Here is a 19,417-nt window from a genome sequence, read left to right as displayed (position 1 = left end):
AGCACGTGCGTCGTGCGCGCACACCGCAATCGACCAGACCAACATACTCCATGCATGTGCGTCTGGCCCGATAAAGTGTGTGCGTGCACACGTCTTAACGCAGTAATTTCTTCTCGAAAGAGTCTGTAAATGCCACGTCAGCATTTGGGTGAATGACAACTTAGACGAATTTTACGTCCCAGGGGCAGAAAAACAGTGACGACATAATCGAATTGACGAATTATGCGATGACCACTTAACCGAACTTGATTGTGTACAAAAGATAGGCTTTCTGCCGGGACCTGGCAATCATTGACGACTTGGGCAAACTGACGAGTTTTCCAAAGACGAGTTATCCAAGTTCTACTGTACATAACAATTTTACATCATAAACTGTTGCCTTGCCTTTATTCTAACTCCAAATGCAAAATTTAATTAACCAGCCATTATCAAACAACAAGTACTGTCAGCAACATTATTATTTAACAATGATGAAAAGAAGTAATACAATTTGATACGTTGGCATTTAATAAGGCAGAGGCTATATTTATCATATATTGTGAAAATAACCTCTGAGGCTATATTTCCCAGTTATATCAAGCAAGACGATGACCTCAATAATGCACTCAGGCGTGTTGTTACGTAAGCACCGTATCTTTTTGCGCAACCATAGTGCCAAGTGCGAAACATAAAGTTGCACATGCTTTAATATACCGGTACGTATCAAGGCAGCAGCATTTAAGAAAATGGCAAAACTAAAATCCTTAAATAATACAGGTGATAAAACTATTTTCTTGAAATAAGTATCATATTGTTAATTTTTGCAACCACCAAACTTACTCATTGACAGTAAAATTAGAATGCATAAAATTATTCATTTTTGTGAACTTGGCTAGCAAATAACATAAAAAAAATTGACTCAGTGACCGGGAGCAAACAGATGTACAGTAAAAAGCACATGCAAATTCATTCAGCAAATGTGGTCAACCCCTTTTGTCAAACGAAAAATTTACCAAGAAAAATTCTCCAACTGCAACAAAATTAAAAAAATTCTAACAACTAAACTTGATTAGCCTACTTACAACAGGAAGCAGCAAAAAAGCACTATTATCAATCAACTTGTAAAAAAAAAATATTACTGGGCAGTATCAAACTGGTGCCCTTTGGAATCTGAGCTCGATGCAGTCGCTACGACCCACAGACATTCACACTAAACTCTTTCATGTTTAGTGGTTATAAATGTACCGTAAACCGGGTGGCTTTGGCCCTTGAGGGTGACTTTGGCCCAAAATTTATAAAATTATTTAAAATGATGTAATTTTCTAGTTAACATGTTCATTTTTATATTCAGTTTTGGTGTCAAATGAAAGATAATAATCTGTATTTTCAATTTCAGGTACCAGTACTATGAATACAACAAATATAGGAAACTTTTTAGGATATTATGTTAGGCAGGTTAATAAATATCAAACTTTTGACGAAGAAACATTCTCAAACTTCTCTGCCAAAGTATGGGAAACATAATTTTCTAATTATTTTTTTCCATTTAAAATGGGTTATTGGGATGTTGTGATGGGATGTATATAGGGGTGTTCAGTTTCGATTATTTGAATATTCGAAATTCAATTTATTTTCGATTTCCGAATTTCGATTTCGAATATCACAACTATTCACCACACTGCAAAATGTGATTTTATTGAAAGAAACGACATGAAAATTCGCTAGAAAACGCGAAAAAAAATCATAAAAATTTGCGAAAAAAGAACACAAAATAACGTCTACAGCTCCAGGCCCATGTTGGTGTTTATGAAAAGCTGATCGACATGGTCACCCGTCAGTCGGGATCTCAGCTTTGTGACGGTTAGGCCAGCTTTTGAAAACGATCGCTCCGCTGGAGCCAAGGTCGCTGGGTTCCCAAACACTTCAAGTTCATTTTCACTGCCGCGACATTTCACTGCAGAGTGCAGAGGTTTCGACTCGAAAGCGACATCGAGTATGTTTGCAAGCGCATAAAGCTAAATGCACGCTCCGTCTACGTAGCAAATTATGTTGTTTTTGGGTGCATTCAACATCTGATGACATTGAATCGACGCAAAATGGTAGATTTTTGCTATGTCCCAGGCAGCAAAATCAGTCATTTTTACATTGATTCAACGTCTGCAGACATTAAATCAATGTAAAAATGACAGATTTTGTTGTCTGGTGTTGGATTGTAGCATCGCAACTCGTTCTAGAGATTATTTATCGCGAAGCTGTTGCGATTTGCATTCAAAAAGTGTTTTCCTGCTGCCGATCGCTAGTTCATCTATTGTTTTATGTATCAATACAGCATAAAAAGTTGTCCCCACACAGAAATATGCGTGGGGGCCTGGCCCCCACGCAGGCCCGTAGCCAGCCGGGAGTCAGGGGGGCCTTGCCCCCCTCTTGACAAAATCTCAACATTCTCGAGCAACAGCTACAATTATAATGATTTTGCCCATTTAAATTTTTTTGGCCCCCTTTAAAAAAAGTTGCCCCCCCCTGCTCTGCGGTCTGGCTACGGCCCTGCCCTCACGGCTTAGGCGCCTATGGATTTGGTAAAAAATGGATAAAACTGCGACAAAGCTCAGCCTACACTTTCTGCTATTGCACAACCTAGCTATCTTCATTCTTGAGAGAAATTTGGCATTAAAAATGCCAACCTGGTATCCCTGGTGCGGGACTGGCCGTTGGACCCGCGAAAGCATGTGATGATCACGTGATCGACGATGCGCATGCGTCGAAGTCTTTTTTCGCTTGCAAAATGCGACAAGACAGATTTCGCGCCATTTGCGTTACTTTCAACCGCGTTCAGCCGAAAGGGCGGCTATAATTTCGAATATGTCCGATACGAAAAACGAATTTCGAAAATCACCTTAATCGAAATCGAATCAAATCGAACATCGAAATTGAACACCCCTAGATGTATATATATACTTTTTTTGTTTCCACAAATCTTTACATCTCAGATAAATGCCAAATTGTATAATAGTGTATAAAAATGGTGCTTTACATTTTCAACAACTTTACCACTGATGTTGTATAAGCTTAGACGAAGTATGATGAACTCAACAACAATAATCAGTGTATACCTATCCAATCCATGTGTACAATATTGTATATATATACATTACAATATATTATACATGCTGCTAATCAAATCATAATCAGATTAGGCTACATAGTAATTCATTCATAATTTCATAACTTTAAAAACACGTACTCACCCTACCTGAAAATCCATGAGAAAAATAAATGTATCTGTATGCCTAATTGTCAGTGTATTGTGACATGCTGTGTATTGCCTTTTAATTAAACACGTGTTAGGGTCAAAGCCACCCGTCCTGACTTTGTTACAACTTGTTTAAAATTAAATTTGGGTAGGATGGGAAGGCAAAAGCAGACATGGGCCAAAGTCACCCCAACCACGGGTGACTTCGGCCCATGTTTTATTTAAAAAAAAAACACATTAAATTGTAATAATTTGAGAATTCTTTTTGGGTTATGATAACACAAGAGCTCTGTCTGCAATATAATCATATAAAATAAACCCTAGGTCACTAGGAAATCAGAATATAACAGAAAACATAAAAAATAATAGTAAAATTGGGCCAAAGCCACTCTGGTTTACTAGCTTTGTTGTTGATAATAGAGACGTTGTTGTTGTAGTAGACGTTGTTGTACTGCCATTGAGGCTATATTCACAATACGAAGTGGCTATTCTTACAACATATTGTAAAACTAGCCTCTGAAGCTATTCTTACAAGCACCACTCAAGCAAGACGTTGTTTACTCGAGCAAGACCTTAATGCGCTCAGGCGTTTCATCCGACGACGCTCATACGTAATTTCGCGCGCATGCGTATTGGCTTGTGCTGCACACTTGATCGTAGAGTGAACCGCGGTAGTTGCTGATTTTGCTGATCGAAACTACACGTCAATGAATCCATCGTCATCATGATTACGAAGGGAGCATTATATTACAGTTTTGAGACACTTTCTTCGGCTATTAAGCAATGGGAAAAAGAAAACTTTGTCAATGTTTATGTGAGAAATTCCATAACAATTGAACGCGCAAAACGACGTCTAGCACTTACATCCACAAAAACCTGGAATGAACAGTTGAAGTATCGTACAATACAGTATGCTTGTGTGCATGGAGGAAGAACACCCAAATCATGTAGTCAAGGAAAAAGACCAAATCAAAGGTAAGTAATGATGGTTTTGTCCTTGGTGCCCATAGGTTGAGCTACTCATGTAGCCTATATGCATAAGTTTTGCTAATAGATTGAGTTTTGCATAAGTGCAAATTGCCTACATTCCTTATGAATGCTAAGAACTTAGCAAAATGCATATATTCTGCTGAACCATTCCCGCATGCTGTCTATTGTAATAAGTTTTGCTAATAGATTGAGTTTTGCATAAGTGCAAATTGCCTACATTCCTTATGAATGCTTAGAACTTAGCAAAATGCATATATTCTGCTGAACCATTCCTGCATGCTGTCTATTGTAATTTCCATTGAATTGTCATGCCCAGAATTATTCCTAAGTTGCATTGAATTACCCATTAGTTTTGTCAATTTACCCATATGTTACGTCGAATTGCTCATTAGCACAATTCGTCGAATTACCCGTAAGTCTCATGAAATTATCCATAAAGACATGCCTTATGGGTACTTCAACGCAGCTTTTTGGCAATTTGACGTCACTTATGGGTAAATCGACTAGATTTATGAGAATGCTCGGCTGAACTTGTGGTAATTCAACGTGACTTTATGGGTAATTCAGGTGGGCTTATAGGTAATTGGATGCAACTTATGGGCAATTTGACATGACTTGCAGGTAGGCTACTTTAACGTGAGTTATGGCTAATTCAGGTGTACTTATGGGTGATTCAACACGGCCTATGTCACCTCATCTTTGTTGTTTTTCAGTACTTTTATCAAAGGTTGTCCATTTGGAATCAAAGTAAATGCAACGTCAGATGGAAAAGCGCTATGCATCACTGAGATTAGTAATGTCAATGATCATAATCATGATTTCAATGAAGTAAGTGGAAATAACCCTTTGTAGTAGTCATAGCCTTTGAGCTATGGTCACACTAGCCCTGTATATGATAAGGAGGCTTTCATCAGAAATTATGTGAAGGATAAAAAAGAGCGATAACATTAGGGGGGGGGGTTAATCGGCTTTTTTTTCAAATTCAATTTTAACCCAGGTTTTAGGATACAACAGTACATTCTAAGACCACTAGTAAAAAAAATTGAAATTTCCGTCCAAAACCCCCTCTATCCAAAAAATTACTTTTCGTGTATAATTGCATTTTGATTATGACACTTGAAGTTCAGATATTGTTTGCTACTGTACTAAAACACGTTAAGAATGTTGCAAGACAGTTTTTTCTGATCTTGACTTCATCGTAAGACACGGTAAAGTGGTCATTTCACTTTGCGCGCATGACTACGCACATGCTGAATATGACCAGTTTGTGCGAAACTGGTCATATTCAAGCCGCCGATTCACCAAACCTGGTGATCTTGCCCATCTCTGTGGGTTGGACACCTGTCAAAAGATATGTCGTTTTCTTGATTATGTGCATATAAATTATTTTTCAGAATGCATTTAATTTGATGCCTAAACAACGAAGATTAAATGAAACAGAAAGCAGTGTGATCGGAGAAATGCTTGCCACCAAGGCAAATAAAAAGTTGGTACAAAAGCACATTGCAGCTTCTACAGGAAAAACAGTTATTCTTAAAGATCTGCATAATATTGCCGCAAAACAGAGACCTTTGTATGAAAACACCTATGATGAACTTATTAATGAAATGAACAAAGAAAAAGGTTAGTCGACAGACAAAACTTTTTTGTCTGTTATACAGTACAAGATATGTTCATGCTAAATAGTAGAGATGACTTTCTAATTTCTATGTGCAGTATGATAAGTAGTGATAGAATGAGCTCCGGTTCCGGTCAAATTCTGGCTCCGTACTGGAGGTGATGTGACTCCGGCCTAGAGCCGGATGTGTGTGTGCAAGCTGTGGTCAGGGTCATGACCTTGGAAAAATGTAATTTTTTGCATCATTGTAGTACTGCAGCAATGCAAGAATAGGCTACCAGGTTGCCTGTAACATTGGTCAACACCGTAGGCGTATTTGCAATCTACAGGTCGCTGCTGCAGATTGAGTGTCACATGATATTGTGAGCATTCTTCTTGAACCATTTCAGATATAATGTCAATTAATCAATTCGCGATTGACCTCTTGCCGTAATGGTTTAGACTGCAGATGAATTATTTCGATGACGTGGGTTCAATCTCACCATTGCCAGTTCAATTTAAAGTGTTGACCGCCTGGTTTATCGGTCAATAGACTCCGTCTACTGCAGCAAACTGCGGATTACCAGTACGCACATCATAGTAGGCTACACAAGAAAAATATCTAATTTTCAGACGTTTTTCTATTCAGAAAACGTTTGTCTAGTATAACCAACACAGAACATTAGCAGTAGATACAACGTGTGGAAAATTTGCAACATTGAGCTATAAAGGGTCAATTGAGAGTATTTTTTGCTTCATTTTCTTCACAAGAATTCATTCTACTTTCCCAAACTCATGCTCCAAAGATTTTTGTTGCAACATAAGGCGCTATGGGGATTGTAAGATTGAAAGCGGGATCAAGGAATTCAATCAAAGGTCTTCAATATCTTGAAACAATTCTACTTTGAGTGGATAGAAATAGAAAACATTGCTAAATTTGAAATCTACGTAAAAGTTTACTCCTAATGGATCCTTTTAACGGACCCTAAGCATTGCAATGTGGCATCTTTTAGAGAATGGGGTGAGAGTGGTATACAACCGCTCAGTTGGAACATTGATTATATGATGTAAATATTACCAAAGGCCTAAACATCCTTCCTCTGGCCAATAATTAAAATAACATAGAATAGAAAACAAATTTCACTAAAAGTTGATGTTTTTGCTTTTAAATCTGATGGAGTGCCTAATAGGCCTAATTGTTTTGCGCTATTTTAGTCTGGCCCAGGATTGTCAAGATTCTTGCTTTGTAGGGTATACTAATCCTCAGTTTATTTTCATTTTAGGTGCTGCAGTAGATGTGTTTGCAGATGATGACAAACAATTGCAGGCGATATACTTTCAAACGAAAGACATGCGGGAAACCTTTGCGGCATATCCCGAAATGCTGCTGATTGATGCAACCTACAAACTTAATGACTTGAGAATGCCATTATATGTGATGCTGAATGTTGATGGCTTAGGTCAGAGTGAAATTGTGTGTCTGTGGCTTGTAGCCACTGAAGACAAACTGACTATCAGCAAGCTGTTAACTCAGTTTAAACTCCACAATCCAGCTTGGGATAAAGTGGAGGTTGTAATGGCTGACAAAGACATGACAGAGCGGGATGCCATGATGAAAATGCTGCCTACTGCAGAAATTTTAATTTGCTATTTTCATACCCTTCGCACTTTTCGTAGAGAAGTTTCCATGGAAAAATTAGGCATTTCTTCAGCCCAAAGGCAGGTATCACTGGAAATTTTAGGAAAACTGGCAAATGCCAAAAATGAGTCAGCTTATAATTTACTGTATAACCAATTCGTTGACACAGTCCCAATTGCTGTCACAACATATTATAACGATAACTGGCATGCTATTCGACATCAATGGGTGGATGGACTGAGCAACTTGAAAGCTAATTTTTTGAACAGAACTAATAATCGACTGGAATCCATCAATGGAAAGTTGAAAAGTGTCATAACAAGATACTCAGGAATGACCATGTTTTTTAAAGATCTGATGGCATGTATCCAATCTCTTTCCACCGAACGTGACCACAAAGCGTCAAATGCTTTCCTTAAGGTTCCAATTGATGCGATTTCAAGTGTGGCGGAGAGACAATACCAACAGCTACTGACACCATTTGCATATATTCATGTGCAACAACAATTCAAGTTAGCGGAAAAGGTTGTCATGTCAGAGATTTTGAATGATTCTGCCATAGTAAAATCTCGTGTCCATGGGGAATTGGCAGTCACAACAACAGCATGTCCTTGTGGATTCACATCATCAATGCTGCTACCTTGTAGGCATGTCTTGGCAGTTAGAAGGCAGCTCCATATGTCAGAGTACAATCCCAATCTTTGTTCAGAACGGTGGACAATGCAATATTTTCTTAAATCCCATCGCCTGACAAGAAACTCACTGGACAACGGTCCTGCATCCACATTACCAGCTGTTGAGATTCTTAACAAGCCTCAAAGAAGATGTGTTTTATCAGAACAGCAAAAGTATTGCCGTGTTCAAGATATTTCCCAGAAGATTGCGTTAATGATATCTGAACAAGGAATGGATGAATTCCAATACAACCTGGATAATTTACGACAAATTGCAGAGTTCTTGCAGGAAGGAAAGAAATTCCAAGTTGTGAACTTTTTGGGTCAAACTCAGAAAGGTAGGCCTATATGCTAGCACTATTTACTAAATCAGAAAAACTAGCCTACTGTTTCAAATATCTGAAGAGATATGGGTTAGTTACTGCAACTTGCGTCGTGATTTTGCAGTCAATTTTTTTTTGAGCAATGATTTTTATGGCGTTGAGCTATCCAATATGTGGGCTAATATGTACTGCATGCGCAGTTGCGCACTAATTTACGATTATACAAGGTTGCAGATGCTCAGTAATTCTGCTTTTGTGAACAACTGCATGATCCTTTTCAGGCACTGATACTGGAAGTGCTGCTGCAACATCTTCCAGCAATGATCCTGGAATTGTATTTCCTACGGTCTCAAACAGTACTTTACAGCACACACCCGGTGACGTCTTGTCGACCGTTGATACCAGTGCGATTATGATGCAGACTCCGTCCAGTTCTGTTCAGTCTTTTAGAAGTATGCTGTTTCTGAAAGCTTCGTTTCTGATTAGTTTTTTTTTTTTTTCTTGCCTTGCATGCTGCGCTTACACTACGTTTCATGTTTCTTAAGATTATAGCACGGTCTGCATTATTTGATAAGTAATGAGTTTATTGGCAGGTGATGCAGCATTGTGCAAATAATCATCGAGAAACACCTAGCAGATTTTGATAGATACTGGATTGGTTGGCATTCGGTAACCACGCCAGAAGCATGTTTTGGCTGCAACAAAATCTTGTTTTCAAAAGGTTAATGTAGATTTGTTGACACCTCAAGTGCTCGCTTCCAACTCAAAATACGGTATATCACAATATCTACTGCCAGTGCACGTATTTACGATTATACGACATTATGTTCCGCCCAGGACCGTAACCTCGTCAGTTTGGCCCCCATTGCAACAGTGCAACACATCCAATAATTGTCCAGTAAAGACTCGTGCGACGCTTCTATTGTTTCTTCATTGCTCAGAGGTGATCCTTTTCAGGCACTGATACTGGAAGTGCTGCTGCAACATCTTCCAGCAATGATCCTGGAATTGCACTTCCTACAGTCTCAAGTAGTAGTTCACAGCACACACCCGGTGACGTCTTGTCGACCGTTGATACCAGTGCGATTATGATGCAGACACCGTCCAGTTCTATTCAGTCTTTTACAAGTATGTGCTGTTTCTGAAACATTCATTTCTGATTAGTTGTTTTTTCTTGCATTGCATAATGCATTATGTTTATTAATTTTTTAATAAAAACGTTGAAATAGTGATGTTTTCTACGTTGTAGCCTATATTCGATTCTCGTTGTGTTTATTAACAGATGATGCAGGATCAATCAAATTTCCACCGAAGATGATGAAACGTGGCAGGCCAAAAGGAGCTGGATTGACAGTCATTGGGTTACCACGCAAGAGACAAAAAAAGAGCGGACCAATTCCATTCAGACTGAAGTCGTCTTTTCAGAAAGAAGCAGGTTTGTTGCATTTATGTTTGTGTGACTTCATTTTTGTTATAGCCTACGTTAGTTTAAAAAACTACACTTTGACTTCTGTGGGTCTGCCTAGCCGATAGGCTACGTCAAAGCGTACGTAGGCTACATCAAACAAAGTCACCCATGGTCATATTTTTCAGCAATACTCAGTTGGTTTGTCGATTCTGAGGTAGTAGAAGAGGTCTTGCGTCCATTCAGCGATCGACTGATCGAAGAAAATGAAATTGAAACGTTGCCCGAAAGAATTCCAATGAAGTGTTTAGATGAAAACATTGCCATTGCTTCTGTGCGAAGACATTTTTCTTTTGACGGTTGGAAGTTGATGGAGAACCTACTGACCACTTTGCGAAATAAAGGCCGCTGGTTGTGCATCTCCTGTTATTTAGATCTTGATGCAGGCGACAGCATCATGTGCGACTCGTGTCTGGATTGGCACCATCTGAGATGTCTTGGTAGAACAATGCCGCCAAAAACGAAGTCTTGGTTCTGCAGGAAATGCAACCTTATGGAGAAGTGACATTGAATGTTCAGGTGATACTGCAATCTCGCTTTGTCAATTAAACCAAGGTTATGTAAACCGTGAACTACGAAAAGACTTATTGGCCTTGACGCGTTATGCTTGAAACTTGTAACATTTGATAAAAATCGTTTCTTCAATGGTCCTCACATAAAACGCTAACGATGTGTTCTTGAATGACTAATGAGTCCAATCCTGGCATTAAAAGTTCTGATGCATTTAGGACATTTAACATTCTTTGGGAGAGCTGGCTGAAAGTCATGGACTAGTACAGGTTTGTAATGTAGTTGCTGCAATATACTACGGTCCAACAAGACCTTCAACAGTTCATCAATATTCAACTATTTTACTGTTTCCAACTTAACACAATTAGTATACGTATGTTGAACTCTTTCATAGCAAATGGTGCTACAGAACTTGAAAATAGCAAGTAAAAGGTAGCTCGAAGCTGCAGTTTTTTTTTTGACTGACTCATCAGGAGCTGTCATCAAAATAAAACAAACCTAAATGTGGTGAAGTACTTATAGTAGAAGGAAAGAAGAAAAACTGGAGCTTCAAACTATCAGCTACCTTATACTCGCTAAATCCAGATTTGTTGCATGTGTGTAGTATTTACATTTCTTCACTGTAATCTTAGGCTATGGCATAAATGCTTTGATTTCTTATGGCAAAAAATGGGTGATGAAGATCCATAAGTTTATAACAGTAAAAAATCAATTGTTTATTGTTGAAAGTGGTTGGCTTCAGTTGAAGATGCCATGAGATCCATTGAAGAGTACGAAGCAAAAGCAGGAACGAAGCTTGTTGTTGTTCAGAAACGAGCATACGGTGCCATGTTAATGTTGATTTTTAACATCCTGTCATTGTAATTCACTAGTGTACTAAGTGTTGATATTCATACTACAATAATAAGCCTTTTCTTTGTTGACAAAGATTCTGAAAAGGTTTCTGCAAAGCACAGTGTTTTCACCAAAGTGGAGGTTAGGCATCATAAAAGAGGAAACGGTTTACTAACTGCAAAAAATGCTATAAACATATGTAAATGTGTTCTGTTTCATCAACTTTTCATCTCGTTTCTTAAAGACACTCAGTTTTCAGGTGTAAAAGCTTTGTTGATTCAAAGTAGCCTAGCCTACTTCACTGACCTCTTTTGTATTTTTTCCATCTAGTGTGCCAAATCCATACGCCTATGTGGTGTTATTGATTGGACCAAGTGACATGTCCAGCGGTAACCAAAGGCAGGGTTTGGGTCATAACCAATCTTTTTGAGACAATTTATTTTTTACCATATTTACGTAGTAGGCTTGGTGGTTTTCAATGTTACGTACAGTACCGTATATTATTTCTGTAGGCTACTATCATAAGATGAAAATTTAGTTGATTGTAACTCATCTTAGATGAAGATAATACGATTGTTGCATCGTTGCGGCCAAGGCATTTGCCTCTTGGATGCAACTTACAAGACGTCCAAGTATTCCCTTCCTCTATTTTTTCTTTGCGTCAGAACGAATGTTGGTTACCAGGTTGTTGCTACGTTTAAATGAACAAGCTTCGGACATAGCAGAAGCACTTTCTGTTGTAAAAGGGTGGTCAGAAAACTGGAACCCTTCGTTTTTCATGACCGATAAATGTGAGGCGGAAATCAAGGCCATCGAAAGCGTTTTTTCAAGTTAGTGAATTGCATTAACATTTTCGTTGCTTGTGTGCTGTCTCCATTGCTCATGCATTTGTGTCGTCACTGTTAAGTTGCTACTGTACTTTACCACTCAGTGCCCACGACTTCTTGTTCCGCAGATTGCTACGTGTTACTCTGTGCCTTTCATCGCGAACAAGCCTGGGAAAGGTGGATGAGGAAAAGTGACAATGGCGTTCGCGATGATAAAGCAATTGTGCTGACATACTGGACGCAATGAGGAAAGCAACTACATAGAACAGACTTGTTTGCAATCAAACCAGGCGACAATGAGCGAATGGCAAACGCGATACCCCCCTATTCAGGGATAATATGCGTGTCTGTGACCGCAGGGGACCTGGAGCCGAGTTGTTTTGCACGTTGATAGCACCATGCAGTTGCAAGCACAGTAATAGGCTACTGAGCTCACATTTTGAACAATTCTGTGATCTTCACACCAAGGCTTTTTTTCAGTTGCTAACACGGCCACAAATCGCAGCGCATATGCGTGCTTAGTGTTAAGTAACAGCCTAGTGGAAAGTGTTGTGGATTGAATTTGCTAGTTCAAATAAGTATATTAATTCCGGTACCCAAAGCCTCAAATGAATTCACGAATATCGCAATTGTTAACAATGGCATATAAATTAGGATGTTAGTGCACACAAAGTAGGGAAAGTATTGCTTGAAGAGTTGATTCCTGGGACAAAAATTGAACACTGTAGGCTATGTCGAGCAGAAACTGGTTTAGTGTTTTAAGGTGGTCAAAAATGTAAGCATGCGTCTATTTGCATCCAACAAATAACGAAACTCTAAACTTCTCAGTTTGGTCGGGAAACAAAAAGGGTTGCGAGGACAAATGGCAGGTCTCATCTAGGCAAGGAGAGGAGGGACACATGGGTGATGATCTGGCCTAACAGTTACTGTGCTGTGCTCAAAATATGTACAGTTTTTGTTTAACATGTGCGGTATTCACTTTTTGTAAATAGCCTAGCTTTTCGGAAATGCAACGAGTCATCTGGCGCTATTTGCTTGTGTTTGAAGCCCGGTTGCTCGCTTTGTGAAAAAGCTATCAACCTCAACTTTTGCTTGTCAATAGACAGAGATATGTTGTTTAGATTAGCGTTTATTAAATGCTGTTATCTTTAAAAATATTTGTGGGATAAATGGTTAAAGTCGGTCAAGTTCAACTCTTTACCTAAGAAATATTTTTAACTTTTAGAGTCTGGCTGACCTTAATTTGGATAGACGATAGCTTGTGCTTTCCAGCAATGGTTCAATTGTTAAAATCGAAGCAGAAACAAGCAACTTACAACTAATTTAATAAAGACATGTAATGATCGCAGACCGGGGAGACTTGTATACTTGCTTCGGTTGCTCGCTTTGTGAAAAAGCTATCAACCTCAACTTTTGCTTGTCAATAGACAGAGATATGTTCTTTAGATTAGCGTTTATTAAATGCTGGTATCTTTACAAGTATTTTTGGGATAAATGGTTAAAGTCGGTCAAGTTCAACTCTTTACCTAAGAAATATTTTTAACTTTTAGAGTCTGGCTGACCTTCATTTGGATAAACGATAGCTTGCGCTTTCCAGCAATGGTTCAATTGTAAAAATCGAAGCAGAAACGACAAAGATATATTATTGATTAAATGCTGGTATCTTTAGAAGTATTCTTCGGATAAATAGCTAAACTTTGTCAAGTTTAACTCTTTTCTAAGGAGATATGTGGTGTTTTTCGGGCCTGTGTTACATAGCTATTAGGTAAAAGCGGACACTTGCATGCTTTTTTTTGTCATGGTTGACTAATTTCACCCCACTTTTCCACCATTTTATGGTGGATTCCTCCTGTGTGACGTCATCGCCTTTTTAACCAGGGTGGCGACTTGTATACCAGTTCCTGATCACGCATGAGCGCATATTGATGTCAAACGTAATGCTTGAGTGGTGCTTGTAAGAATAGCCTCTGAGGCTATTTTTACAATATGTTGTAAGAATAGCCACAGCCTTCACAATATATCGTAAGAATAGCCAAGTTGCATATTAATAAACAACATGCACTTATTTCATTCTAGACAAACAATATTTGATCTATTTAGATATTTCAAAATACTATAACTAAGCTTTTAAAGCAACTATTTTTACAAAAAAAAAAACATTTAAAAGAATAATAAGAAAGACAGTACGGTTTATAGCCTAATAGATGAGTTTAAAAACTGCGCATCAGAAAAAATTCAGCCTTTTATTTGTAGCTTTCATGATTTTGCTATAGGACAGAAAATTGCAATCAGTGTAAAACTCTGTATAAAAAATTAACACTTTCATTCAATGCCAGGCTAAACTACGTCAAATTATGCTTACATGCTTTTTCAGTGCATGGTGTGCTTCCTTCCAGATTTACATAAAATATTTTCATGGATGTGTCCAAAACTCAACAAATGGATCTTTGCAGCGATTGTAGCATGTCAACAACATAAAGATAACAATATCTGTCATGAATACATATCATGCAAGTCAAAATCACGCAAACATTAACCTTATCTCAACACAAACATCCCTTGTTGAAGTCATTGTACTTATAGCAATATCAATCAGCGTTGCCAGATGCTGGAAGCTGCTTGGCACCAAATAGTAACTAAAATTTTACCAGATTGCATACAATTTCACCAGATATTTAAAACACCCTAAATAAAGCAATTTCGCCTAAAATACAATTATTTTTTGAGACATAAGACTAAAATGAAACGAATATGCAAAAACACATGTTTTGTCACACATTACATACACGGATTATAACTGTAGCAGTCATAATTATCAGTAAACACCAAAAGTTCTTAACCCAAAAAGTTGCTGTTTTTACTTTAAAAGCAGCAACTTTTACTGCCAGGGTTAAAATGCACTCAAAGATGCAACAACATCCCAATGAAAAAATTTGAAAGACTTTTGCATATCCTGCTCAGGATATCCATGAAAATGAAATAAGTGGCCACTGTACGCATGTAGCCTATGTAAGGTTACTGATGTTGATAAATTTCTAGTTTTTGGGCAAAATACAACCTTATTCACTAATTTCAAATATAAAACTTACCAATTTGGCCACTTTTTTGGTAAAAAAACTTTGCAAAAAGCAGGGGCTCGCCACTGTCTGCAAGTATGCAACCATGTCACTGGCAAAACCTATACGATTGCTGGTACAATGCTGCCATCAGATTCAAAAGATTGATTGAAGAGCACAAATTGGTCACTTTGAACTTGCAACACACTGCCATCACGCATGCGAATACCTCTTGCAAAACGTTTTCTGTACGAGCGGAGATTTTTTGATAAAAAGTTTTAAAAAATTTGGAAAAAGTTGAGTAGGGAAAATTTCACCAGACTTCACCAAAAAGTTGTCTGGTTCCAAGGTCAAAAAGCTTGGCACCAAAGACCTCTAAATTTCACCAGAATTTTTTTATTTGGTATCCTATTTCCCCATCTGGCAACGCTGTTTATCAATGTATTTATACAATCCAAATATCACAAAAGCTTCAAAATCAGCCTTCAACATAAATTTTGTTATGCCATTAAGTCTGGCATAGCCTAGTCTATTAATGCAGCAGTTTTGTGCCTTTCATGTGACTGAAAAATTCTTTCTGATGGCTTACTTTTTTAGGTATCCAAATTCAAAACGTAGGAAGTCATAAAATTAAAATCGAAAACCAAGTCCAGGAATTCTTGAGTTGTCAATAAAAATGTTGTGATAAAATGGCATCTCTGATGATGTGGCGTTTCCATTCTTGTAATTTAAAATATTCATAACCTGTCGACTATCAAATCGATGGATTCACTGTTAAACATGATTACATTTTTTTCTTTCATTGTAAAAGTACCAATTTCGACTACAACAGATTATGCTAGCTCCAACAGGCTGGCTCAGTGAGATCAGTAGATACTGATTTTGAGAACGGCTTTGAGAACAATAAGTCAAGAATCAATGGTACCGTAGTTCAACCGTTGGAGTTTGCCATAGGCAACAGATCTGAAAATCTCTTCTTTGAGCGGAAGTCTACTGAAGTGAGTTGAATAATTTACAAGCAACAGCATTTCAACAAGCGGAACCTTCGATTTGTCGACCGGGCCCGTGGTTCCAAGCCTTTATGAAAGATAGAAAGCAGATTTGGACTTGGCACAAAAAGTTCGAACAAGAAGGTTCCTGACCTGTACAGGTAGGCTAAAAGGACTAGCCCTTTTCTTCCAAATCTTTGCGCAAATGCACGCTGCACAGTAAGGCGATGTGAAAATCAAAAAATTTTGAAAAATCAAAAATCGAATTATCACACAGGGTGACTATTGCTATGTAGAGTATTTCTGTAAAATTTCACGCAAAAATATTCAGTAACCTTAAACATGTAGTCGATTTTGTCCTTGGCATTTGTTGCCAGCACAGAGTTGCCAGGTACAAATTTTTTGAAGAAAAAACTTTGTTTATTTTTTTTAAATTGTAAAAATTTCCAACTTTAACAACCACAACAACAATTACATATGATGCCACTGCTAGTTGCCCTTTTAGGTAAAGGCTGGCGGTGTACGGTAAGATATTAAACAATCACCTGGCAACCCTATTTTTGCTTGGTCAGCAAAAACTGATGATATTAAAGCCTTTTTCACTTCTATGGCAAGAGTAGGAATGCACTGTGCATAAGATGACACTTTGGTTTTGTTGTAGTAATATGTATTACATAATCACACAACGCACTGCATTAATATTCGATTGTTTTCGCCGATTTACATTTGTTTTTTGACAGATATAGTAACTGCAACTCTCCAATGGTAGCTTACACATCAACCAACCAACTTTATATGTGCTTGTAAAACGTGCACAAACGTATGAAGAATACAGCCAATGAACAAGAAACAATGGTGAATATCAAAACATTATAAGTCAGATTTCGTGTCTGCTTTCGGCAAGACCCTACGCGAAGCAATTCTCGCCCGAATGAAACCATCCAGTCGTTGAAGGCCAGCAACACTTCCACAGTCGTTAGTGACTTCCCAAATGAGACGCTGCACAGTCTGAGTATGGGCAGGAAAATGAGGGCATTCAAATTTTGTGTTTATCAAACCCTTTAGTTCATCTATGGTCAAGTGTGAAGCAAGGCTAGACTCAGTAAGCGTGGCATGGTCCCAATCAAAGAGCACAGTGAGTTGGCATCCAAATTTAATTTTGGTTGGGTAAAAATGCGGACAGAAACATCACAAGAGTTACTGCCTTTGCGAATATTTTCTAACATGTTCACAGAAAAAGATCACAGAGCAGGATCATCACTGGATACCGGGGCATTGTCACATTCAGATGTACCAGGTGCAGCTGGTTCGAAAGGAGTCAATTTCTTCATCAATTGCTGCAGAAAACTGCTGTTTTTCTCCAGTTCTCTTCCTCTATCACTTGTGACTTCTTTGCTGCAGCGAAATCATCTCCTCGCTGTTGTTTGAGGCTCTTGAAAAACAAGTTTTTTGTGTGAATGATAAATGTAAAGAACACAAAATAATCCATGTAAATCAGTTCAGTTTGTTTTTATTTCTGACTGTCACAACGAAAAACAATATATGCCAAACATAACAGATAATACTCTTTCGGACAAATGGCAGTAAAAAACAGTGATACGGTAGTCAAGAAAAATGTTCTCGCCATAGCACGACTAGCTTTAGTGAAAGCACATGCCTGCCTTTACAGACATAGAAATCAGAACATCTGAATCACTTTCCCACGAGGAAATGCTTTAGGAAAATGAAAAATCCTTAAACCACCTACTATCTAGAGTTGGTTGCACTACATCTGCAATGGTGAAGTGGGGTTGTAGAATTGGCAGTAACCCATTCTCCTTCTCATATGGCTCCATTCAACAAATGTTGTTAGAAGAGCCATGTCAATGACAACAACTGACCAACCCCAGTACACAACATGGGACATGTCTATGCATGACCCTGTTATCAAAGAATATACTTATAAAGCCTTAGCCTACACTTCATAGAAAATTACTAGCCAAAAAAGTTTGTAAAGATACCGTATGTAAGAACTTACCTTTTTGTTAACTCTCTTTTGAAGCGTTTTCGTTGTCCTTTTGTCAAGAAGCCCAATTTGGTATAACGGTGCTTCTACTCCACGATAACGTTGGGAGAGGAGAAACCTCAATTGTTTTAGGAATGCGATCTTCATTTGAAAAGAGAATAGTTAGCTTTTTTTCCAGCTTCCTGAAAAATTAATTCCTTGTGAGTGCTCTGTCTCTGTAAACGTGCAATTAATTATTTCAACACATTAAAGTTTTGAAGTGTCTGCTAGTTGGTTATTGTAGCCTACGTGTACTGTTCATTCATGCAAGCTACGGTATATGTTAGTATTTTTAACAACTACCCTTCATCCATACAAAGGTATACGAGTTGGTCTATGTTTTATGTCACTACCAAGCTTAGTTAAAACCTGTCAGAGAAAAAGTTGCAGTAATAAAGTACTTGAGTATCACCTTTAACAAAGTAGGCTGCAGAATGCAAGAACATATCGTAGTGTTGGTAAATCAGCAGTGGGAAGCTCCTTGGAGGGTCCAATGACAGAAGAGCTTTCCAAGCTTCTTACTCTCTTTTTAGAACTTTTAGGCATGATTTAACAGTAAACAATGCTACTCACAACAAGGTTAGCTTTATGAACTAAAGATAATATGTGAAGAGATTATTGTATTTTTTGAAAAAAAACATAGCCCACTTACAGTACACAGAACTAAGAATTTAAGTGCTGAAAACTTAGTTGTCTGAGCCTTCCGTAATACTATGAACTTTATTAGTGTCATTCTCAAAGCTACATATAAAAAATGCAGAACCACAAACAGCAACTTCACCTGAATAAGCAGTTCTTATTCCAGAAGACCTGATAATTACAGACACTGCCTCTTAGGCCTACTTTACACAATTTGGAAAACCTAGCCTAAACTGACTTTGAACCGAAGCCTGAATGATTTAACAACCAAGCATAAAATCATAGCAAACATTTCGGCTGAACACAACTTCTTATCTGAATTTTGCAGCCTTATCTTCAATAATATATAATCAGCAATTCAGCATCTCAAGTTATAAATCTCTCAGCAGCAGACAGCAATCGCTCGCGTGTGTGCGGCACACAACGCGTTTTCCCTAACTAGCCATTCAGAGCGCGCCATCTGGATCACGTGGATTGATGCGTTGTGATAGTATGTTTTGTGGAATCACCTTGCAAGAATTAGAAAATACTAACCTTAAAACGCTTACATGTTTACGGATACTGGATTTTATTGCATAAAACTTCACAAAAATACTCTACA

The 19,417-nt window shown here is 38.1% G+C and overlaps 1 protein-coding gene across 1 annotated transcript; it reads left to right on the top strand.

The window, feature by feature from the left end:
- The first annotated feature begins 11,607 nt into the window (after window positions 1–11,607).
- Window positions 11,608–12,439, top strand: LOC145767039 (uncharacterized). Its single transcript, XM_082578773.1, has 2 exons — window positions 11,608–12,091; window positions 12,217–12,439. Exons 1-2 carry the CDS (start codon window positions 11,872–11,874, stop codon window positions 12,333–12,335), a joined length of 339 nt encoding a protein of 112 aa, XP_082434899.1. The 5' UTR covers window positions 11,608–11,871; the 3' UTR covers window positions 12,336–12,439.
- The last annotated feature ends 6,978 nt before the right edge of the window (window positions 12,440–19,417 follow it).

The sequence above is a fragment of the Aplidium turbinatum genome, chromosome 3 (assembly GCF_918807975.1).
Source record: "Aplidium turbinatum chromosome 3, kaAplTurb1.1, whole genome shotgun sequence".
Taxonomy (NCBI): Eukaryota; Metazoa; Chordata; class Ascidiacea; order Aplousobranchia; family Polyclinidae; genus Aplidium; species Aplidium turbinatum.
The sequence above is the reverse complement of the archived record's forward strand: the minus strand, read 5'-3'. Positions and strand labels throughout refer to the sequence as shown.

Bases quoted from the DNA above. Each gene is read 5' to 3' on its own strand.
- LOC145767039 (XM_082578773.1), top strand. From the start codon at position 11,872: ATGCAACTTACAAGACGTCCAAGTATTCCCTTCCTCTATTTTTTCTTT. The intron at 12,092-12,216 runs GTTAGTGAATTG...CTTGTTCCGCAG, and splicing joins CATCGAAAGCGTTTTTTCAA to ATTGCTACGTGTTACTCTGT.